Genomic DNA, 25,219 nt, shown 5'->3' with positions numbered 1-25,219 from the left:
TTAAGTACCCAGATTCGAGGAGGCCAGATCGTGAATTAATCCAGCTGCTGGAGATCAACCTGAAAAGGAATGACTTTGTTTTTGACGGAAACTTCTTCCTGCAAGTGAAAGGTACAGCCATGGGTAAAAAATTTGCACCTGCCTATGCAAATATATTCATGGCTGACTGGGAGGAGGGTGCCCTCAGCACTTGCAGAAAGACCCCTTTATTTTATTTCAGATACCTGGACGACATCTGGGGGGTCTGGACTCATTCTGAAGAAGACTTTAAGGAATTCCTCAATCATTTAAACACATACAATCCCTCCATTACAGTCAAGTCCACTACAAGCGTTAAAGCGGTAGATTTTCTGGACACAACCACCTTTAAAGGACCAAATTTTGACACGACACACAAATTGGATATCAAGGTTTTTTTCAAAGAAACAGACACACATGCCCTCTTATTTAAAACCAGTTATCACCCAAGGCACACATATGCCGGCCTCATCAAGTCACAACTCCTCAGATTCCACAGGATATGTACGCAGAGAGCAGATTTTGAGGAGGCTGTTAAGATCCTGTTCTCTGCACTTTCCAAAAGAGGATATTCCAGGACTTTCCTCAGGGCATGTAGGAAAGGCTTCCTTGAGTCCAGACCCCCCGATCCGTCTCCCCTACTTCCTCTGATCACAACCTTCACCTCTTCAGCAGGCCAATTTGTATATAATATTAAACAAAATTTCACCAAATTCCAATCAGAAACCTCTTTACTTCAAAATTATAGAATAATTGCGGCATATAAAAGGAACAAAAATTTGAGAGACTTCCTAGTTAAAGCTGAAGTCAAACCTCTGGAGAAACCCAAGGTGAAAGGTCAGAGTGATTTTTTCAAACAGTTGAGTTGGGTACAAAATAAATTTAACAACACAATTTTTAAATTAGATCAATTAGGCCACCCTAAATTAAAAAATTGTGTTTATCTAATCACATGTAAAATTTGTAAAATGAATTATGTCGGCGAAACGGGAAACACCCTCCTCACCCGTTTTGTCCAACACAGACATAATATTCAAAAGCAAAAAAAGACACATGTACCCCTAATTCGACACTTTATTAGGCACGGTTGGACCTCTGTTTCGGCTCTGGTGCTGAACTCCAACCCGGCGTGGTCTCCGGCCCAGAGGAGGAGAGCTGAAAGGCTCTGGATCCACAGGTTGGACACTAAGATCCCCAGGGGCCTCAACGAGAGATAGGCTGCACTGTTGATTCTCCGGGCGGGACGTGCCCGTGCATCTGGGCGGGGTAGAGGGTAAGAGGCATTGGTTTGGGGAACCAATATTGGTTTCCTGACCTTTGACCTTGAACCCAAACCCTGCTCCAACCCGCAACACTCGTCCTAACCAGCCAGTGCCTCCCGCCTGGGTTCTTCTTCAGTGTCCTGTCTTCTCTGTGGTGACCATGGGATCCCTCCACACCTGTTTAAAACACAGAAACAATCAAGGATTAGTGCCTAAACCTAAAGTCCCATTCCCTTGCCTAATCCTAACCTTTGACCCCCTCCTAATTTGAATATCTTTCTTTATGCCCTTACCAAAGATTTTTCTCTAACCCTAACCATCCTAATTTGTATATTTTTCTTTTATGCCCTTACCAAAGATTTTTTTCTAACCCTAACCACTTAAAACTATGCATTATTAACCCTAATTTATAATTTTAACCCTAAATGTAAATATTTCCCCTAACCAAAATCCCTAAACACTCACGCTGTGCATCACCTGTCTTAATTTATATGTTTGACTTTTATTTTTAATCCTGAACGGTTGAATAAAAGTTGTTTAAAACCTAATTTTTATTAAAACATGTATATATAATGTAAATATTGAACTATCCTTGTAAATATGTAAATATGTTGCATAATTTTATTGATTTTCTATGGTTTTGCCATCCTGACCTGTAAATATGTTTGTTGGCCTTCCACTGCACTGGATACAGTTCCTTTTTTTGACCAGTAGGGGGCGGGAGCGCTATTTGGTGTTTGTATATGTTTAAATCTCCTCCTCAGCCTCCCCCCTCCCTTCCTGTTCTATGACGTGTTACCTGCACTCGTTCGGCCAATCAGAGCCAACTGTTTATTCTGCTTGTTTGAAGTGCGAAATTTGAAACTGTTCTGCTTTATATACTTGAATCTTAACCGATGTTCTTAGTTGAGACAGCAGACTGCCTGATGAAGGTTTAATTTTGACCGAAACGTCGCGTTTTGTTTGCTTGTCTCGTGTTCTGAATAAAATAAGTGCCGAACGGCCTTAAAAGCAGTTCAGTTTTCCCGATTTTTCATTTATTCTATTTTAGTTAATTTTTATTTTTTCATTTAATCACAGTTTAGATTTTTTTATAAAACTTTTTTTATCATCCATCCAAAATGGTTTGGAATTCTGATCCTCTGGATTATGAGGATGACAACTGGACAACAGTCCACTACCACCGCGGCAGACAACGCAACCGGCAACTGGAGAACCGCTACCTCCGGAGCTACGAAGCGGCACCGAACAACTGGGACCCCCCTCAACAACGCTGGAGGCCCAGCTATGCTTCGGTGACCCGCTACCCCACGGCGGATCGCAGCAGAAGCTCCGGTCCACAACACCGCCAGCGGCAGTACCCTCCTTCCCGACACGGCGGATCCTTCCAGCCACGTCAGAGGTACCCTCCGCAACGCCGTGAGCCGCGTCCTTATGGTCGCGATGTGGACTTCCGACCACAACCATACCGCTCCCAGCCCCGCAACCAGTACCGCCAACCACGTACTGACTCCCGGGGCTGGAACAACAACGGAGCACCACGTCGGAACCACAACCAGCAGCATCAGCACCAGCAACATCAGTGGCAACAGCAGCAGCGCCAGCAACGGAGACAGCAGCGACAGCAGCCTCAGCAGCGGCAGCAACGCCAGCCCCAACCACGCCCAGCACCACGGAACAGGCCGAACCGCACCGAATACCAGCAATCGGACGACCCGGACTTTACCGTTAAGGTCAGATCCCTACACAGGCTGCTTAAAGCCACCCACCACCTCAACAATGTATCCCAGAAAGATCGTGACCCACCGGCCATCCAGCGGATCACCATCAACCTGGCTGAGGCGATCAAACCTGCCAATCCATCAATTAAAACACTCGATTTAATTGATGGAAATGCCAGGAACTGGGCCTTCAACACAATGTGCATCCTGAGGCAACACTATCAGGATGTGCAAGAAGAAGAAAAACAGCTGCTTCTGGCACTAGGTGGCGACATGCTGCAACCGCTGGAGGTTGCTGTGAAATGGGCCAAACGCAACCTGGGCAAAAGATTCAACCCATCTGTAGCAGATGATGTCCAGGCTTACCTGCTGGCCTCAGATGATGATGGGGCTCCCCCCTCTCCTGCTGGATCCTCTGCTGCTTCCTCCTCCTCCTCATCCAACCCATCCTCTCGGCACCTGAATACAGAGGATGATGGGCCACCTCAGCAAGCTGCAGAAACAGAGGGTGAACCTGCTGATCACCCTCCACCAACTCAAGCTGCAACTACAGAGGAGGAGGATGAATATGATTACTTCCACCGTTCCCCCTCCCAACCGGTGGTCCCTCGATCTTCCCCCTCCTCTTCCTCCTCCTCTCCCTCCCCCCCTCCTCCCCCACCCCCTAGACCTGTCATGTCAACCACAGCTACCATGACAGATCCTCCCCAAAATGACTGGTCACCTGTGACATCTGTGAGGAGCCTGGATGCAGCATGCAGCCCCCCTCCCCCTCACCATGCAGCAGAGAACATCACTCCTCTGCCCCAACGTCAGCAGGACCCAGCCAGAGAAACCACCTCTGTCCCCCGGAGAACAGCTCAAACCCCTGTGCCTGCTCCTCCACAGAGAAGGTCAACTCCTGCTCTAGATGAGGACATCTCCTTTGTGGCTGAGTTCCTGCAGGAGGAGCTCCAGAGATACAGATCTCCATCTACCCGCTCCTCCACCCCCACACCCTCCCTTCGTGAAGTTCGAATGACCTCTCTGCGACCCAGGATGGCCCCCATCCAACGCAGGCTACAGGTCAGCACTCAACGTAAGCTCACGTTTGGTGTTCCTGCCTCTGTCTCCTCCACGGCCGGCCCCACGGGCCCTTCTGTCGGCCGGGCCCTGATGACAGCCGGGCAGGAGGGCGTCCTGTCCAAGACCAGGAACTGGGCCCTCAACCTCGACAGCAGATGTGTCATCATCGGAGACTCCAACGTAGCGAGGTTCCCGAACGTGAGCAACCCTGATCTGCAGGTCATCAGCTTCTCCGGTGCCAGATGGAGACATCTGACACACCTGTTTGGAAGAACGCAGATCAACGAGGGTGTCGAGCGTCTGATCCTCTCTCTGGGGATCAACCACAGATCCCAGAGAAACAAGGAAGCTGTTGTGAGAGAGATGAAGGCGGCTGTGAGAGCTGCCAGGACCAAGTGTCCTAATGCAGATGTTTATGTTCCTGAGGTCAACTTCTCATCTGCTCTGCCTCAACATGAACAGGCAATCCTCTCTCACCTGAACACTCACATCATGCAGCTTCCTCTCTACATCCCTGCACTGAAGAAGACGTCCTTCACGGTGGCCAGGGACAGAATCCACTGGACCAAGGCCACTGCATCCCGTCTTCTCAACCACTGGGGTGAGTGGTTAAAATAGATTGCCCTGAGAGCCTTGGAGAGAAGGAAGGGCACTCTCAGATTGTACATAATAATATCTGTAATCTTTCAAAATCCTTTATTCTGAGTGATGCACAGCGTTCCCTTTTGAGCAGAGGTCTAACCTTCATTCCTAGTCAGGTTGACAATAAACAAATAACTAAAATGCAAATGAGGTTTGAATTACAAAAGTATCACAGAAGAATTAAACTAGCAGTGTATTACAAGGATGATGTATCTAACAGTAATAAGAACCTACCTTTCTTACCTGAATCCGACTGGTCTCCTCCAATCGACGCTCTTCCTCCTGAGGTGGGAAAATTAATTAATAAAGATCTAAAATACCTAGATAAAAACTTTAAATTTAGTAAAACCATACCTAACCTAACTATAGAAGAAAGCAAAGCACTTAAAGAATTAATGGATAACAAGAATATAATAATTAAACCTGCTGATAAAGGCAGTGCTATTGTGATTATGGATAGAGAACAGTACCTGTGGGAGGGCTATAAACAATTATACAATCAAACATATTATAAGAAATTGGATGCTCCTATTTATAAAGAAACAGCCCCCCTAATTAGAAAAATAATTGACAATCTACATAAAAAGAAATTCATTAATGCTAAACAAAAATCTTACCTGCTTGGGCCTCCTGAACCCAGAGCCAGGAGATTTTATTTGCTCCCTAAAATACACAAAAAAAGAGAAGCTTGGAGCAAGAAAAATGAGATCCCACATGGAAGACCAATTGTTTCAGACTGTGGGAGTGAAACATATAACACAGCAGAATTTATTGATCATTATTTATACCCTCTATCCATATTACACAAAAGCTATATTAAAGATACCTATGATTTTATTGAAAAAATCAAATTAATTTCCCTACCTCAGGACTCTATTCTATTTACCATTGACATAGACAGTTTGTACACTAACATTGATATAAATGAAGGAATTAGTTGCATTAAAAGAATATTCTTTAAGTACCCAGATTCGAGGAGGCCAGATCGTGAATTAATCCAGCTGCTGGAGATCAACCTGAAAAGGAATGACTTTGTTTTTGACGGAAACTTCTTCCTGCAAGTGAAAGGTACAGCCATGGGTAAAAAATTTGCACCTGCCTATGCAAATATATTCATGGCTGACTGGGAGGAGGGTGCCCTCAGCACTTGCAGAAAGACCCCTTTATTTTATTTCAGATACCTGGACGACATCTGGGGGGTCTGGACTCATTCTGAAGAAGACTTTAAGGAATTCCTCAATCATTTAAACACATACAATCCCTCCATTACAGTCAAGTCCACTACAAGCGTTAAAGCGGTAGATTTTCTGGACACAACCACCTTTAAAGGACCAAATTTTGACACGACACACAAATTGGATATCAAGGTTTTTTTCAAAGAAACAGACACACATGCCCTCTTATTTAAAACCAGTTATCACCCAAGGCACACATATGCCGGCCTCATCAAGTCACAACTCCTCAGATTCCACAGGATATGTACGCAGAGAGCAGATTTTGAGGAGGCTGTTAAGATCCTGTTCTCTGCACTTTCCAAAAGAGGATATTCCAGGACTTTCCTCAGGGCATGTAGGAAAGGCTTCCTTGAGTCCAGACCCCCCGATCCGTCTCCCCTACTTCCTCTGATCACAACCTTCACCTCTTCAGCAGGCCAATTTGTATATAATATTAAACAAAATTTCACCAAATTCCAATCAGAAACCTCTTTACTTCAAAATTATAGAATAATTGCGGCATATAAAAGGAACAAAAATTTGAGAGACTTCCTAGTTAAAGCTGAAGTCAAACCTCTGGAGAAACCCAAGGTGAAAGGTCAGAGTGATTTTTTCAAACAGTTGAGTTGGGTACAAAATAAATTTAACAACACAATTTTTAAATTAGATCAATTAGGCCACCCTAAATTAAAAAATTGTGTTTATCTAATCACATGTAAAATTTGTAAAATGAATTATGTCGGCGAAACGGGAAACACCCTCCTCACCCGTTTTGTCCAACACAGACATAATATTCAAAAGCAAAAAAAGACACATGTACCCCTAATTCGACACTTTATTAGGCACGGTTGGACCTCTGTTTCGGCTCTGGTGCTGAACTCCAACCCGGCGTGGTCTCCGGCCCAGAGGAGGAGAGCTGAAAGGCTCTGGATCCACAGGTTGGACACTAAGATCCCCAGGGGCCTCAACGAGAGATAGGCTGCACTGTTGATTCTCCGGGCGGGACGTGCCCGTGCATCTGGGCGGGGTAGAGGGTAAGAGGCATTGGTTTGGGGAACCAATATTGGTTTCCTGACCTTTGACCTTGAACCCAAACCCTGCTCCAACCCGCAACACTCGTCCTAACCAGCCAGTGCCTCCCGCCTGGGTTCTTCTTCAGTGTCCTGTCTTCTCTGTGGTGACCATGGGATCCCTCCACACCTGTTTAAAACACAGAAACAATCAAGGATTAGTGCCTAAACCTAAAGTCCCATTCCCTTGCCTAATCCTAACCTTTGACCCCCTCCTAATTTGAATATCTTTCTTTATGCCCTTACCAAAGATTTTTCTCTAACCCTAACCATCCTAATTTGTATATTTTTTTTTTTTTTTTTTTTTTTTTTTTTTTTTTTTTTTTTTTTTATGCCCTTACCAAAGATTTTTTTCTAACCCTAACCACTTAAAACTATGCATTATTAACCCTAATTTATAATTTTAACCCTAAATGTAAATATTTCCCCTAACCAAAATCCCTAAACACTCACGCTGTGCATCACCTGTCTTAATTTATATGTTTGACTTTTATTTTTAATCCTGAACGGTTGAATAAAAGTTGTTTAAAACCTAATTTTTATTAAAACATGTATATATAATGTAAATATTGAACTATCCTTGTAAATATGTAAATATGTTGCATAATTTTATTGATTTTCTATGGTTTTGCCATCCTGACCTGTAAATATGTTTGTTGGCCTTCCACTGCACTGGATACAGTTCCTTTTTTTGACCAGTAGGGGGCGGGAGCGCTATTTGGTGTTTGTATATGTTTAAATCTCCTCCTCAGCCTCCCCCCTCCCTTCCTGTTCTATGACGTGTTACCTGCACTCGTTCGGCCAATCAGAGCCAACTGTTTATTCTGCTTGTTTGAAGTGCGAAATTTGAAACTGTTCTGCTTTATATACTTGAATCTTAACCGATGTTCTTAGTTGAGACAGCAGACTGCCTGATGAAGGTTTAATTTTGACCGAAACGTCGCGTTTTGTTTGCTTGTCTCGTGTTCTGAATAAAATAAGTGCCGAACGGCCTTAAAAGCAGTTCAGTTTTCCCGATTTTTCATTTATTCTATTTTAGTTAATTTTTATTTTTTCATTTAATCACAGTTTAGATTTTTTTATAAAACTTTTTTTATCATCCATCCAAAATGGTTTGGAATTCTGATCCTCTGGATTATGAGGATGACAACTGGACAACAGTCCACTACCACCGCGGCAGACAACGCAACCGGCAACTGGAGAACCGCTACCTCCGGAGCTACGAAGCGGCACCGAACAACTGGGACCCCCCTCAACAACGCTGGAGGCCCAGCTATGCTTCGGTGACCCGCTACCCCACGGCGGATCGCAGCAGAAGCTCCGGTCCACAACACCGCCAGCGGCAGTACCCTCCTTCCCGACACGGCGGATCCTTCCAGCCACGTCAGAGGTACCCTCCGCAACGCCGTGAGCCGCGTCCTTATGGTCGCGATGTGGACTTCCGACCACAACCATACCGCTCCCAGCCCCGCAACCAGTACCGCCAACCACGTACTGACTCCCGGGGCTGGAACAACAACGGAGCACCACGTCGGAACCACAACCAGCAGCATCAGCACCAGCAACATCAGTGGCAACAGCAGCAGCGCCAGCAACGGAGACAGCAGCGACAGCAGCCTCAGCAGCGGCAGCAACGCCAGCCCCAACCACGCCCAGCACCACGGAACAGGCCGAACCGCACCGAATACCAGCAATCGGACGACCCGGACTTTACCGTTAAGGTCAGATCCCTACACAGGCTGCTTAAAGCCACCCACCACCTCAACAATGTATCCCAGAAAGATCGTGACCCACCGGCCATCCAGCGGATCACCATCAACCTGGCTGAGGCGATCAAACCTGCCAATCCATCAATTAAAACACTCGATTTAATTGATGGAAATGCCAGGAACTGGGCCTTCAACACAATGTGCATCCTGAGGCAACACTATCAGGATGTGCAAGAAGAAGAAAAACAGCTGCTTCTGGCACTAGGTGGCGACATGCTGCAACCGCTGGAGGTTGCTGTGAAATGGGCCAAACGCAACCTGGGCAAAAGATTCAACCCATCTGTAGCAGATGATGTCCAGGCTTACCTGCTGGCCTCAGATGATGATGGGGCTCCCCCCTCTCCTGCTGGATCCTCTGCTGCTTCCTCCTCCTCCTCATCCAACCCATCCTCTCGGCACCTGAATACAGAGGATGATGGGCCACCTCAGCAAGCTGCAGAAACAGAGGGTGAACCTGCTGATCACCCTCCACCAACTCAAGCTGCAACTACAGAGGAGGAGGATGAATATGATTACTTCCACCGTTCCCCCTCCCAACCGGTGGTCCCTCGATCTTCCCCCTCCTCTTCCTCCTCCTCTCCCTCCCCCCCTCCTCCCCCACCCCCTAGACCTGTCATGTCAACCACAGCTACCATGACAGATCCTCCCCAAAATGACTGGTCACCTGTGACATCTGTGAGGAGCCTGGATGCAGCATGCAGCCCCCCTCCCCCTCACCATGCAGCAGAGAACATCACTCCTCTGCCCCAACGTCAGCAGGACCCAGCCAGAGAAACCACCTCTGTCCCCCGGAGAACAGCTCAAACCCCTGTGCCTGCTCCTCCACAGAGAAGGTCAACTCCTGCTCTAGATGAGGACATCTCCTTTGTGGCTGAGTTCCTGCAGGAGGAGCTCCAGAGATACAGATCTCCATCTACCCGCTCCTCCACCCCCACACCCTCCCTTCGTGAAGTTCGAATGACCTCTCTGCGACCCAGGATGGCCCCCATCCAACGCAGGCTACAGGTCAGCACTCAACGTAAGCTCACGTTTGGTGTTCCTGCCTCTGTCTCCTCCACGGCCGGCCCCACGGGCCCTTCTGTCGGCCGGGCCCTGATGACAGCCGGGCAGGAGGGCGTCCTGTCCAAGACCAGGAACTGGGCCCTCAACCTCGACAGCAGATGTGTCATCATCGGAGACTCCAACGTAGCGAGGTTCCCGAACGTGAGCAACCCTGATCTGCAGGTCATCAGCTTCTCCGGTGCCAGATGGAGACATCTGACACACCTGTTTGGAAGAACGCAGATCAACGAGGGTGTCGAGCGTCTGATCCTCTCTCTGGGGATCAACCACAGATCCCAGAGAAACAAGGAAGCTGTTGTGAGAGAGATGAAGGCGGCTGTGAGAGCTGCCAGGACCAAGTGTCCTAATGCAGATGTTTATGTTCCTGAGGTCAACTTCTCATCTGCTCTGCCTCAACATGAACAGGCAATCCTCTCTCACCTGAACACTCACATCATGCAGCTTCCTCTCTACATCCCTGCACTGAAGAAGACGTCCTTCACGGTGGCCAGGGACAGAATCCACTGGACCAAGGCCACTGCATCCCGTCTTCTCAACCACTGGGGTGAGTGGTTAAAATAGATTGCCCTGAGAGCCTTGGAGAGAAGGAAGGGCACTCTCAGATTGTACATAATAATATCTGTAATCTTTCAAAATCCTTTATTCTGAGTGATGCACAGCGTTCCCTTTTGAGCAGAGGTCTAACCTTCATTCCTAGTCAGGTTGACAATAAACAAATAACTAAAATGCAAATGAGGTTTGAATTACAAAAGTATCACAGAAGAATTAAACTAGCAGTGTATTACAAGGATGATGTATCTAACAGTAATAAGAACCTACCTTTCTTACCTGAATCCGACTGGTCTCCTCCAATCGACGCTCTTCCTCCTGAGGTGGGAAAATTAATTAATAAAGATCTAAAATACCTAGATAAAAACTTTAAATTTAGTAAAACCATACCTAACCTAACTATAGAAGAAAGCAAAGCACTTAAAGAATTAATGGATAACAAGAATATAATAATTAAACCTGCTGATAAAGGCAGTGCTATTGTGATTATGGATAGAGAACAGTACCTGTGGGAGGGCTATAAACAATTATACAATCAAACATATTATAAGAAATTGGATGCTCCTATTTATAAAGAAACAGCCCCCCTAATTAGAAAAATAATTGACAATCTACATAAAAAGAAATTCATTAATGCTAAACAAAAATCTTACCTGCTTGGGCCTCCTGAACCCAGAGCCAGGAGATTTTATTTGCTCCCTAAAATACACAAAAAAAGAGAAGCTTGGAGCAAGAAAAATGAGATCCCACATGGAAGACCAATTGTTTCAGACTGTGGGAGTGAAACATATAACACAGCAGAATTTATTGATCATTATTTATACCCTCTATCCATATTACACAAAAGCTATATTAAAGATACCTATGATTTTATTGAAAAAATCAAATTAATTTCCCTACCTCAGGACTCTATTCTATTTACCATTGACATAGACAGTTTGTACACTAACATTGATATAAATGAAGGAATTAGTTGCATTAAAAGAATATTCTTTAAGTACCCAGATTCGAGGAGGCCAGATCGTGAATTAATCCAGCTGCTGGAGATCAACCTGAAAAGGAATGACTTTGTTTTTGACGGAAACTTCTTCCTGCAAGTGAAAGGTACAGCCATGGGTAAAAAATTTGCACCTGCCTATGCAAATATATTCATGGCTGACTGGGAGGAGGGTGCCCTCAGCACTTGCAGAAAGACCCCTTTATTTTATTTCAGATACCTGGACGACATCTGGGGGGTCTGGACTCATTCTGAAGAAGACTTTAAGGAATTCCTCAATCATTTAAACACATACAATCCCTCCATTACAGTCAAGTCCACTACAAGCGTTAAAGCGGTAGATTTTCTGGACACAACCACCTTTAAAGGACCAAATTTTGACACGACACACAAATTGGATATCAAGGTTTTTTTCAAAGAAACAGACACACATGCCCTCTTATTTAAAACCAGTTATCACCCAAGGCACACATATGCCGGCCTCATCAAGTCACAACTCCTCAGATTCCACAGGATATGTACGCAGAGAGCAGATTTTGAGGAGGCTGTTAAGATCCTGTTCTCTGCACTTTCCAAAAGAGGATATTCCAGGACTTTCCTCAGGGCATGTAGGAAAGGCTTCCTTGAGTCCAGACCCCCCGATCCGTCTCCCCTACTTCCTCTGATCACAACCTTCACCTCTTCAGCAGGCCAATTTGTATATAATATTAAACAAAATTTCACCAAATTCCAATCAGAAACCTCTTTACTTCAAAATTATAGAATAATTGCGGCATATAAAAGGAACAAAAATTTGAGAGACTTCCTAGTTAAAGCTGAAGTCAAACCTCTGGAGAAACCCAAGGTGAAAGGTCAGAGTGATTTTTTCAAACAGTTGAGTTGGGTACAAAATAAATTTAACAACACAATTTTTAAATTAGATCAATTAGGCCACCCTAAATTAAAAAATTGTGTTTATCTAATCACATGTAAAATTTGTAAAATGAATTATGTCGGCGAAACGGGAAACACCCTCCTCACCCGTTTTGTCCAACACAGACATAATATTCAAAAGCAAAAAAAGACACATGTACCCCTAATTCGACACTTTATTAGGCACGGTTGGACCTCTGTTTCGGCTCTGGTGCTGAACTCCAACCCGGCGTGGTCTCCGGCCCAGAGGAGGAGAGCTGAAAGGCTCTGGATCCACAGGTTGGACACTAAGATCCCCAGGGGCCTCAACGAGAGATAGGCTGCACTGTTGATTCTCCGGGCGGGACGTGCCCGTGCATCTGGGCGGGGTAGAGGGTAAGAGGCATTGGTTTGGGGAACCAATATTGGTTTCCTGACCTTTGACCTTGAACCCAAACCCTGCTCCAACCCGCAACACTCGTCCTAACCAGCCAGTGCCTCCCGCCTGGGTTCTTCTTCAGTGTCCTGTCTTCTCTGTGGTGACCATGGGATCCCTCCACACCTGTTTAAAACACAGAAACAATCAAGGATTAGTGCCTAAACCTAAAGTCCCATTCCCTTGCCTAATCCTAACCTTTGACCCCCTCCTAATTTGAATATCTTTCTTTATGCCCTTACCAAAGATTTTTCTCTAACCCTAACCATCCTAATTTGTATATTTTTTTTTTTTTTTATGCCCTTACCAAAGATTTTTTTCTAACCCTAACCACTTAAAACTATGCATTATTAACCCTAATTTATAATTTTAACCCTAAATGTAAATATTTCCCCTAACCAAAATCCCTAAACACTCACGCTGTGCATCACCTGTCTTAATTTATATGTTTGACTTTTATTTTTAATCCTGAACGGTTGAATAAAAGTTGTTTAAAACCTAATTTTTATTAAAACATGTATATATAATGTAAATATTGAACTATCCTTGTAAATATGTAAATATGTTGCATAATTTTATTGATTTTCTATGGTTTTGCCATCCTGACCTGTAAATATGTTTGTTGGCCTTCCACTGCACTGGATACAGTTCCTTTTTTTGACCAGTAGGGGGCGGGAGCGCTATTTGGTGTTTGTATATGTTTAAATCTCCTCCTCAGCCTCCCCCCTCCCTTCCTGTTCTATGACGTGTTACCTGCACTCGTTCGGCCAATCAGAGCCAACTGTTTATTCTGCTTGTTTGAAGTGCGAAATTTGAAACTGTTCTGCTTTATATACTTGAATCTTAACCGATGTTCTTAGTTGAGACAGCAGACTGCCTGATGAAGGTTTAATTTTGACCGAAACGTCGCGTTTTGTTTGCTTGTCTCGTGTTCTGAATAAAATAAGTGCCGAACGGCCTTAAAAGCAGTTCAGTTTTCCCGATTTTTCATTTATTCTATTTTAGTTAATTTTTATTTTTTCATTTAATCACAGTTTAGATTTTTTTATAAAACTTTTTTTATCATCCATCCAAAATGGTTTGGAATTCTGATCCTCTGGATTATGAGGATGACAACTGGACAACAGTCCACTACCACCGCGGCAGACAACGCAACCGGCAACTGGAGAACCGCTACCTCCGGAGCTACGAAGCGGCACCGAACAACTGGGACCCCCCTCAACAACGCTGGAGGCCCAGCTATGCTTCGGTGACCCGCTACCCCACGGCGGATCGCAGCAGAAGCTCCGGTCCACAACACCGCCAGCGGCAGTACCCTCCTTCCCGACACGGCGGATCCTTCCAGCCACGTCAGAGGTACCCTCCGCAACGCCGTGAGCCGCGTCCTTATGGTCGCGATGTGGACTTCCGACCACAACCATACCGCTCCCAGCCCCGCAACCAGTACCGCCAACCACGTACTGACTCCCGGGGCTGGAACAACAACGGAGCACCACGTCGGAACCACAACCAGCAGCATCAGCACCAGCAACATCAGTGGCAACAGCAGCAGCGCCAGCAACGGAGACAGCAGCGACAGCAGCCTCAGCAGCGGCAGCAACGCCAGCCCCAACCACGCCCAGCACCACGGAACAGGCCGAACCGCACCGAATACCAGCAATCGGACGACCCGGACTTTACCGTTAAGGTCAGATCCCTACACAGGCTGCTTAAAGCCACCCACCACCTCAACAATGTATCCCAGAAAGATCGTGACCCACCGGCCATCCAGCGGATCACCATCAACCTGGCTGAGGCGATCAAACCTGCCAATCCATCAATTAAAACACTCGATTTAATTGATGGAAATGCCAGGAACTGGGCCTTCAACACAATGTGCATCCTGAGGCAACACTATCAGGATGTGCAAGAAGAAGAAAAACAGCTGCTTCTGGCACTAGGTGGCGACATGCTGCAACCGCTGGAGGTTGCTGTGAAATGGGCCAAACGCAACCTGGGCAAAAGATTCAACCCATCTGTAGCAGATGATGTCCAGGCTTACCTGCTGGCCTCAGATGATGATGGGGCTCCCCCCTCTCCTGCTGGATCCTCTGCTGCTTCCTCCTCCTCCTCATCCAACCCATCCTCTCGGCACCTGAATACAGAGGATGATGGGCCACCTCAGCAAGCTGCAGAAACAGAGGGTGAACCTGCTGATCACCCTCCACCAACTCAAGCTGCAACTACAGAGGAGGAGGATGAATATGATTACTTCCACCGTTCCCCCTCCCAACCGGTGGTCCCTCGATCTTCCCCCTCCTCTTCCTCCTCCTCTCCCTCCCCCCCTCCTCCCCCACCCCCTAGACCTGTCATGTCAACCACAGCTACCATGACAGATCCTCCCCAAAATGACTGGTCACCTGTGACATCTGTGAGGAGCCTGGATGCAGCATGCAGCCCCCCTCCCCCTCACCATGCAGCAGAGAACATCACTCCTCTGCCCCAACGTCAGCAGGACCCAGCCAGAGAAACCACCTCTGTCCCCCGGAGAACAGCTCAAACCCCTGTGCCTGCTCCTCCACAGAGAAGGTCAACTCCTGCTCTAGATGAGGACATCTCCTTTGTGGCTGAGTTCCTGCAGGAGGAGCTCCAGAGATACAGATCTCCATCTACCCGCTCCTCCACCCCCACACCCTCCCTTCGTGAAGTTCGAATGACCTCTCTGCGACCCAGGATGGCCCCCATCCAACGCAGGCTACAGGTCAGCACTCAACGTAAGCTCACGTTTGGTGTTCCTGCCTCTGTCTCCTCCACGGCCGGCCCCACGGGCCCTTCTGTCGGCCGGGCCCTGATGACAGCCGGGCAGGAGGGCGTCCTGTCCAAGACCAGGAACTGGGCCCTCAACCTCGACAGCAGATGTGTCATCATCGGAGACTCCAACGTAGCGAGGTTCCCGAACGTGAGCAACCCTGATCTGCAGGTCATCAGCTTCTCCGGTGCCAGATGGAGACATCTGACACACCTGTTTGGAAGAACGCAGATCAACGAGGGTGTCGAGCGTCTGATCCTCTCTCTGGGGATCAACCACAGATCCCAGAGAAACAAGGAAGCTGTTGTGAGAGAGATGAAGGCGGCTGTGAGAGCTGCCAGGACCAAGTGTCCTAATGCAGATGTTTATGTTCCTGAGGTCAACTTCTCATCTGCTCTGCCTCAACATGAACAGGCAATCCTCTCTCACCTGAACACTCACATCATGCAGCTTCCTCTCTACATCCCTGCACTGAAGAAGACGTCCTTCACGGTGGCCAGGGACAGAATCCACTGGACCAAGGCCACTGCATCCCGTCTTCTCAACCACTGGGGTGAGTGGTTAAAATAGATTGCCCTGAGAGCCTTGGAGAGAAGGAAGGGCACTCTCAGATTGTACATAATAATATCTGTAATCTTTCAAAATCCTTTATTCTGAGTGATGCACAGCGTTCCCTTTTGAGCAGAGGTCTAACCTTCATTCCTAGTCAGGTTGACAATAAACAAATAACTAAAATGCAAATGAGGTTTGAATTACAAAAGTATCACAGAAGAATTAAACTAGCAGTGTATTACAAGGATGATGTATCTAACAGTAATAAGAACCTACCTTTCTTACCTGAATCCGACTGGTCTCCTCCAATCGACGCTCTTCCTCCTGAGGTGGGAAAATTAATTAATAAAGATCTAAAATACCTAGATAAAAACTTTAAATTTAGTAAAACCATACCTAACCTAACTATAGAAGAAAGCAAAGCACTTAAAGAATTAATGGATAACAAGAATATAATAATTAAACCTGCTGATAAAGGCAGTGCTATTGTGATTATGGATAGAGAACAGTACCTGTGGGAGGGCTATAAACAATTATACAATCAAACATATTATAAGAAATTGGATGCTCCTATTTATAAAGAAACAGCCCCCCTAATTAGAAAAATAATTGACAATCTACATAAAAAGAAATTCATTAATGCTAAACAAAAATCTTACCTGCTTGGGCCTCCTGAACCCAGAGCCAGGAGATTTTATTTGCTCCCTAAAATACACAAAAAAAGAGAAGCTTGGAGCAAGAAAAATGAGATCCCACATGGAAGACCAATTGTTTCAGACTGTGGGAGTGAAACATATAACACAGCAGAATTTATTGATCATTATTTATACCCTCTATCCATATTACACAAAAGCTATATTAAAGATACCTATGATTTTATTGAAAAAATCAAATTAATTTCCCTACCTCAGGACTCTATTCTATTTACCATTGACATAGACAGTTTGTACACTAACATTGATATAAATGAAGGAATTAGTTGCATTAAAAGAATATTCTTTAAGTACCCAGATTCGAGGAGGCCAGATCGTGAATTAATCCAGCTGCTGGAGATCAACCTGAAAAGGAATGACTTTGTTTTTGACGGAAACTTCTTCCTGCAAGTGAAAGGTACAGCCATGGGTAAAAAATTTGCACCTGCCTATGCAAATATATTCATGGCTGACTGGGAGGAGGGTGCCCTCAGCACTTGCAGAAAGACCCCTTTATTTTATTTCAGATACCTGGACGACATCTGGGGGGTCTGGACTCATTCTGAAGAAGACTTTAAGGAATTCCTCAATCATTTAAACACATACAATCCCTCCATTACAGTCAAGTCCACTACAAGCGTTAAAGCGGTAGATTTTCTGGACACAACCACCTTTAAAGGACCAAATTTTGACACGACACACAAATTGGATATCAAGGTTTTTTTCAAAGAAACAGACACACATGCCCTCTTATTTAAAACCAGTTATCACCCAAGGCACACATATGCCGGCCTCATCAAGTCACAACTCCTCAGATTCCACAGGATATGTACGCAGAGAGCAGATTTTGAGGAGGCTGTTAAGATCCTGTTCTCTGCACTTTCCAAAAGAGGATATTCCAGGACTTTCCTCAGGGCATGTAGGAAAGGCTTCCTTGAGTCCAGACCCCCCGATCCGTCTCCCCTACTTCCTCTGATCACAACCTTCACCTCTTCAGCAGGCCAATTTGTATATAATATTAAACAAAATTTCACCAAATTCCAATCAGAAACCTCTTTACTTCAAAATTATAGAATAATTGCGGCATATAAAAGGAACAAAAATTTGAGAGACTTCCTAGTTAAAGCTGAAGTCAAACCTCTGGAGAAACCCAAGGTGAAAGGTCAGAGTGATTTTTTCAAACAGTTGAGTTGGGTACAAAATAAATTTAACAACACAATTTTTAAATTAGATCAATTAGGCCACCCTAAATTAAAAAATTGTGTTTATCTAATCACATGTAAAATTTGTAAAATGAATTATGTCGGCGAAACGGGAAACACCCTCCTCACCCGTTTTGTCCAACACAGACATAATATTCAAAAGCAAAAAAAGACACATGTACCCCTAATTCGACACTTTATTAGGCACGGTTGGACCTCTGTTTCGGCTCTGGTGCTGAACTCCAACCCGGCGTGGTCTCCGGCCCAGAGGAGGAGAGCTGAAAGGCTCTGGATCCACAGGTTGGACACTAAGATCCCCAGGGGCCTCAACGAGAGATAGGCTGCACTGTTGATTCTCCGGGCGGGACGTGCCCGTGCATCTGGGCGGGGTAGAGGGTAAGAGGCATTGGTTTGGGGAACCAATATTGGTTTCCTGACCTTTGACCTTGAACCCAAACCCTGCTCCAACCCGCAACACTCGTCCTAACCAGCCAGTGCCTCCCGCCTGGGTTCTTCTTCAGTGTCCTGTCTTCTCTGTGGTGACCATGGGATCCCTCCACACCTGTTTAAAACACAGAAACAATCAAGGATTAGTGCCTAAACCTAAAGTCCCATTCCCTTGCCTAATCCTAACCTTTGACCCCCTCCTAATTTGAATATCTTTCTTTATGCCCTTACCAAAGATTTTTCTCTAACCCTAACCATCCTAATTTGTATATTTTTCTTTTATGCCCTTACCAAAGATTTTTTTCTAACCCTAACCACTTAAAACTATGCATTATTAACCCTAATTTATAATTTTAACCCTAAATGTAAATATTTCCCCTAACCAAAATCCCTAAACACTCACGCTGTGCATCACCTGTCTTAATTTATATGTTTGACTTTTATTTTTAATCCTGAACGGTTGAATAAAAGTTGTTTAAAACCTAATTTTTATTAAAACATGTATATATAATGTAAATATTGAACTATCCTTGTAAATATGTAAATATGTTGCATAATTTTATTGATTTTCTATGGTTTTGCCATCCTGACCTGTAAATATGTTTGTTGGCCTTCCACTGCACTGGATACAGTTCCTTTTTTTGACCAGTAGGGGGCGGGAGCGCTATTTGGTGTTTGTATATGTTTAAATCTCCTCCTCAGCCTCCCCCCTCCCTTCCTGTTCTATGACGTGTTACCTGCACTCGTTCGGCCAATCAGAGCCAACTGTTTATTCTGCTTGTTTGAAGTGCGAAATTTGAAACTGTTCTGCTTTATATACTTGAATCTTAACCGATGTTCTTAGTTGAGACAGCAGACTGCCTGATGAAGGTTTAATTTTGACCGAAACGTCGCGTTTTGTTTGCTTGTCTCGTGTTCTGAATAAAATAAGTGCCGAACGGCCTTAAAAGCAGTTCAGTTTTCCCGATTTTTCATTTATTCTATTTTAGTTAATTTTTATTTTTTCATTTAATCACAGTTTAGATTTTTTTATAAAACTTTTTTTATCATCCATCCAAAATGGTTTGGAATTCTGATCCTCTGGATTATGAGGATGACAACTGGACAACAGTCCACTACCACCGCGGCAGACAACGCAACCGGCAACTGGAGAACCGCTACCTCCGGAGCTACGAAGCGGCACCGAACAACTGGGACCCCCCTCAACAACGCTGGAGGCCCAGCTATGCTTCGGTGACCCGCTACCCCACGGCGGATCGCAGCAGAAGCTCCGGTCCACAACACCGCCAGCGGCAGTACCCTCCTTCCCGACACGGCGGATCCTTCCAGCCACGTCAGAGGTACCCTCCGCAACGCCGTGAGCCGCGTCCTTATGGTCGCGATGTGGACTTCCGACCACAACCATACCGCTCCCAGCCCCGCAACCAGTACCGCCAACCACGTACTGACTCCCGGGGCTGGAACAACAACGGAGCACCACGTCGGAACCACAACCAGCAGCATCAGCACCAGCAACATCAGTGGCAACAGCAGCAGCGCCAGCAACGGAGACAGCAGCGACAGCAGCCTCAGCAGCGGCAGCAACGCCAGCCCCAACCACGCCCAGCACCACGGAACAGGCCGAACCGCACCGAATACCAGCAATCGGACGACCCGGACTTTACCGTTAAGGTCAGATCCCTACACAGGCTGCTTAAAGCCACCCACCACCTCAACAATGTATCCCAGAAAGATCGTGACCCACCGGCCATCCAGCGGATCACCATCAACCTGGCTGAGGCGATCAAACCTGCCAATCCATCAATTAAAACACTCGATTTAATTGATGGAAATGCCAGGAACTGGGCCTTCAACACAATGTGCATCCTGAGGCAACACTATCAGGATGTGCAAGAAGAAGAAAAACAGCTGCTTCTGGCACTAGGTGGCGACATGCTGCAACCGCTGGAGGTTGCTGTGAAATGGGCCAAACGCAACCTGGGCAAAAGATTCAACCCATCTGTAGCAGATGATGTCCAGGCTTACCTGCTGGCCTCAGATGATGATGGGGCTCCCCCCTCTCCTGCTGGATCCTCTGCTGCTTCCTCCTCCTCCTCATCCAACCCATCCTCTCGGCACCTGAATACAGAGGATGATGGGCCACCTCAGCAAGCTGCAGAAACAGAGGGTGAACCTGCTGATCACCCTCCACCAACTCAAGCTGCAACTACAGAGGAGGAGGATGAATATGATTACTTCCACCGTTCCCCCTCCCAACCGGTGGTCCCTCGATCTTCCCCCTCCTCTTCCTCCTCCTCTCCCTCCCCCCCTCCTCCCCCACCCCCTAGACCTGTCATGTCAACCACAGCTACCATGACAGATCCTCCCCAAAATGACTGGTCACCTGTGACATCTGTGAGGAGCCTGGATGCAGCATGCAGCCCCCCTCCCCCTCACCATGCAGCAGAGAACATCACTCCTCTGCCCCAACGTCAGCAGGACCCAGCCAGAGAAACCACCTCTGTCCCCCGGAGAACAGCTCAAACCCCTGTGCCTGCTCCTCCACAGAGAAGGTCAACTCCTGCTCTAGATGAGGACATCTCCTTTGTGGCTGAGTTCCTGCAGGAGGAGCTCCAGAGATACAGATCTCCATCTACCCGCTCCTCCACCCCCACACCCTCCCTTCGTGAAGTTCGAATGACCTCTCTGCGACCCAGGATGGCCCCCATCCAACGCAGGCTACAGGTCAGCACTCAACGTAAGCTCACGTTTGGTGTTCCTGCCTCTGTCTCCTCCACGGCCGGCCCCACGGGCCCTTCTGTCGGCCGGGCCCTGATGACAGCCGGGCAGGAGGGCGTCCTGTCCAAGACCAGGAACTGGGCCCTCAACCTCGACAGCAGATGTGTCATCATCGGAGACTCCAACGTAGCGAGGTTCCCGAACGTGAGCAACCCTGATCTGCAGGTCATCAGCTTCTCCGGTGCCAGATGGAGACATCTGACACACCTGTTTGGAAGAACGCAGATCAACGAGGGTGTCGAGCGTCTGATCCTCTCTCTGGGGATCAACCACAGATCCCAGAGAAACAAGGAAGCTGTTGTGAGAGAGATGAAGGCGGCTGTGAGAGCTGCCAGGACCAAGTGTCCTAATGCAGATGTTTATGTTCCTGAGGTCAACTTCTCATCTGCTCTGCCTCAACATGAACAGGCAATCCTCTCTCACCTGAACACTCACATCATGCAGCTTCCTCTCTACATCCCTGCACTGAAGAAGACGTCCTTCACGGTGGCCAGGGACAGAATCCACTGGACCAAGGCCACTGCATCCCGTCTTCTCAACCACTGGGGTGAGTGGTTAAAATAGATTGCCCTGAGAGCCTTGGAGAGAAGGAAGGGCACTCTCAGATTGTACATAATAATATCTGTAATCTTTCAAAATCCTTTATTCTGAGTGATGCACAGCGTTCCCTTTTGAGCAGAGGTCTAACCTTCATTCCTAGTCAGGTTGACAATAAACAAATAACTAAAATGCAAATGAGGTTTGAATTACAAAAGTATCACAGAAGAATTAAACTAGCAGTGTATTACAAGGATGATGTATCTAACAGTAATAAGAACCTACCTTTCTTACCTGAATCCGACTGGTCTCCTCCAATCGACGCTCTTCCTCCTGAGGTGGGAAAATTAATTAATAAAGATCTAAAATACCTAGATAAAAACTTTAAATTTAGTAAAACCATACCTAACCTAACTATAGAAGAAAGCAAAGCACTTAAAGAATTAATGGATAACAAGAATATAATAATTAAACCTGCTGATAAAGGCAGTGCTATTGTGATTATGGATAGAGAACAGTACCTGTGGGAGGGCTATAAACAATTATACAATCAAACATATTATAAGAAATTGGATGCTCCTATTTATAAAGAAACAGCCCCCCTAATTAGAAAAATAATTGACAATCTACATAAAAAGAAATTCATTAATGCTAAACAAAAATCTTACCTGCTTGGGCCTCCTGAACCCAGAGCCAGGAGATTTTATTTGCTCCCTAAAATACACAAAAAAAGAGAAGCTTGGAGCAAGAAAAATGAGATCCCACATGGAAGACCAATTGTTTCAGACTGTGGGAGTGAAACATATAACACAGCAGAATTTATTGATCATTATTTATACCCTCTATCCATATTACACAAAAGCTATATTAAAGATACCTATGATTTTATTGAAAAAATCAAATTAATTTCCCTACCTCAGGACTCTATTCTATTTACCATTGACATAGACAGTTTGTACACTAACATTGATATAAATGAAGGAATTAGTTGCATTAAAAGAATATTCTTTAAGTACCCAGATTCGAGGAGGCCAGATCGTGAATTAATCCAGCTGCTGGAGATCAACCTGAAAAGGAATGACTTTGTTTTTGACGGAAACTTCTTCCTGCAAGTGAAAGGTACAGCCATGGGTAAAAAATTTGCACCTGCCTATGCAAATATATTCATGGCTGACTGGGAGGAGGGTGCCCTCAGCACTTGCAGAAAGACCCCTTTATTTTATTTCAGATACCTGGACGACATCTGGGGGGTCTGGACTCATTCTGAAGAAGACTTTAAGGAATTCCTCAATCATTTAAACACATACAATCCCTCCATTACAGTCAAGTCCACTACAAGCGTTAAAGCGGTAGATTTTCTGGACACAACCACCTTTAAAGGACCAAATTTTGACACGACACACAAATTGGATATCAAGGTTTTTTTCAAAGAAACAGACACACATGCCCTCTTATTTAAAACCAGTTATCACCCAAGGCACACATATGCCGGCCTCATCAAGTCACAACTCCTCAGATTCCACAGGATATGTACGCAGAGAGCAGATTTTGAGGAGGCTGTTAAGATCCTGTTCTCTGCACTTTCCAAAAGAGGATATTCCAGGACTTTCCTCAGGGCATGTAGGAAAGGCTTCCTTGAGTCCAGACCCCCCGATCCGTCTCCCCTACTTCCTCTGATCACAACCTTCACCTCTTCAGCAGGCCAATTTGTATATAATATTAAACAAAATTTCACCAAATTCCAATCAGAAACCTCTTTACTTCAAAATTATAGAATAATTGCGGCATATAAAAGGAACAAAAATTTGAGAGACTTCCTAGTTAAAGCTGAAGTCAAACCTCTGGAGAAACCCAAGGTGAAAGGTCAGAGTGATTTTTTCAAACAGTTGAGTTGGGTACAAAATAAATTTAACAACACAATTTTTAAATTAGATCAATTAGGCCACCCTAAATTAAAAAATTGTGTTTATCTAATCACATGTAAAATTTGTAAAATGAATTATGTCGGCGAAACGGGAAACACCCTCCTCACCCGTTTTGTCCAACACAGACATAATATTCAAAAGCAAAAAAAGACACATGTACCCCTAATTCGACACTTTATTAGGCACGGTTGGACCTCTGTTTCGGCTCTGGTGCTGAACTCCAACCCGGCGTGGTCTCCGGCCCAGAGGAGGAGAGCTGAAAGGCTCTGGATCCACAGGTTGGACACTAAGATCCCCAGGGGCCTCAACGAGAGATAGGCTGCACTGTTGATTCTCCGGGCGGGACGTGCCCGTGCATCTGGGCGGGGTAGAGGGTAAGAGGCATTGGTTTGGGGAACCAATATTGGTTTCCTGACCTTTGACCTTGAACCCAAACCCTGCTCCAACCCGCAACACTCGTCCTAACCCTAACCCTAACCCTAACCCTAACCCTAACCCTAACCCTACCCTAACCCTAACCCTAACCCTAACCCGACGGAAACAAGTCAAGGCAGAGTTAAAAACAAAACTTCAGCTAGAGGAACTCGTACACAATTCCTGTGAAAATGAGAGCCGGACTGAAAGCGCTGTTGTACCCTGCCCCCGTCAGACATAGGGCAGCACCGACCCATGTCGACTTATGGCTGCAACCACCCACCCACGGGGTCACGGATCGACCCCAAACACGTATTTCTTCAAATAACCAAATGCCCCCATGTGGCTAAAGTGCTTCCTCAGGGCAAAGGTCACCCCCCCGCATCGCTTCCGACCCCCCCAGACCTCCATCCCGCCTTTGGAAACGCTTTCCCCATTCGCCTGACTCCACGTGTCAGGAATGAGCCCAAACGGCATCACCCCCGAACTCAGAGAAACCCTCTCCACAGTACAACACCCGGACCCTTCCAAAACCAATACAAGAGCTCCCCCAAGTGTGTCTGCGAGGACACTGCGCGTCCGCCCAAATGGCTAAAACTGATCCCCAATTCCCCATTCAAATGCTGCACCGTGGCCAACATGGACCTCATAGCCCCTAGGCAGCATTTTTCGGCATGGCGTGGCATTTTCAATTATAACCTCCGGACACATGGGAGCCCTGGGTCTACCCCCACGGATCCCTAACGCCTAACCCGTTTCCGACTGATCCTCCGTCGGCCCACGCAGGCTAAACCCTGAGTCGGGCGAAGAAGCCGTCGCGGCACACGCGTCCGGAACCCGTGCGAACCCCACCGCAGACCTGGCTTCGGCATCCGTAGCACGTTCGCTTCACGAGTTATTCTCATTTTGACTGATCTGACTTGGCTGTAGCCCTCTATCCTAGTGTCTTGTGAGTTAGGAAAGACGCTGAAGCTTTCCTATTCCCTGATTTGGCACATGTGATGGCAGTTACCGACTCCATCTAGTGGACGGAAAATTGAAGTGCGCATAACCACTTCTCACCTCACCAGAACTGATCCAGCACAACCAAATGTCACCCGATCCTCCACCGGCGCCATCCGGAGGAGGAATAAATGAACTGCACAAAGACTTTCACCTGACATTGAATTGATGGGTAATTTTACTCCT

General features: G+C 46.1%; 6 protein-coding genes across 6 annotated transcripts; all 6 read left to right on the top strand.

Annotated features, from left to right (window-relative positions):
* Positions 1-1,149: 1,149 nt before the first annotated feature.
* LOC148152643 (uncharacterized) lies at positions 1,150-4,684 on the top strand. Its single transcript, XM_088003573.1, has one exon. It carries the CDS (start codon positions 2,402-2,404, stop codon positions 4,682-4,684), a length of 2,283 nt encoding a protein of 760 aa, XP_087859699.1. The 5' UTR covers positions 1,150-2,401.
* Positions 4,685-7,283: 2,599 nt separating this feature from the next.
* Positions 7,284-10,384, top strand: LOC148152642 (uncharacterized). The gene has a single exon (XM_088003572.1). The coding sequence runs from the start codon at positions 8,102-8,104 to the stop codon at positions 10,382-10,384; it is 2,283 nt and encodes a 760-aa protein (XP_087859698.1). The 5' UTR covers positions 7,284-8,101.
* Positions 10,385-13,040: 2,656 nt separating this feature from the next.
* On the top strand, positions 13,041-16,054 carry LOC148152641 (uncharacterized). The gene has a single exon (XM_088003571.1). It carries the CDS (start codon positions 13,772-13,774, stop codon positions 16,052-16,054), a length of 2,283 nt encoding a protein of 760 aa, XP_087859697.1. The 5' UTR covers positions 13,041-13,771.
* Positions 16,055-16,202: 148 nt separating this feature from the next.
* On the top strand, positions 16,203-18,270 carry LOC148152640 (uncharacterized). Its single transcript, XM_088003570.1, has one exon. It carries the CDS (start codon positions 16,219-16,221, stop codon positions 18,268-18,270), a length of 2,052 nt encoding a protein of 683 aa, XP_087859696.1. The 5' UTR covers positions 16,203-16,218.
* LOC148152639 (uncharacterized) lies at positions 18,185-21,719 on the top strand. Its single transcript, XM_088003569.1, has one exon. It carries the CDS (start codon positions 19,437-19,439, stop codon positions 21,717-21,719), a length of 2,283 nt encoding a protein of 760 aa, XP_087859695.1. The 5' UTR covers positions 18,185-19,436.
* A 148-nt stretch (positions 21,720-21,867) lies between these two features.
* Positions 21,868-24,035, top strand: LOC148152638 (uncharacterized). The gene has a single exon (XM_088003397.1). The coding sequence runs from the start codon at positions 21,884-21,886 to the stop codon at positions 23,933-23,935; it is 2,052 nt and encodes a 683-aa protein (XP_087859523.1). The 5' UTR covers positions 21,868-21,883; the 3' UTR covers positions 23,936-24,035.
* The last annotated feature ends 1,184 nt before the right edge of the window (positions 24,036-25,219 follow it).

This window comes from Poecilia mexicana, unplaced genomic scaffold (genome assembly GCF_051168715.1).
Source record: "Poecilia mexicana isolate PSO_F unplaced genomic scaffold, ASM5116871v1 scaffold_23, whole genome shotgun sequence".
In the NCBI taxonomy this organism is placed as follows: Eukaryota; Metazoa; Chordata; class Actinopteri; order Cyprinodontiformes; family Poeciliidae; genus Poecilia; species Poecilia mexicana.
This window is presented reverse-complemented; position numbering and strand designations above follow the sequence as displayed.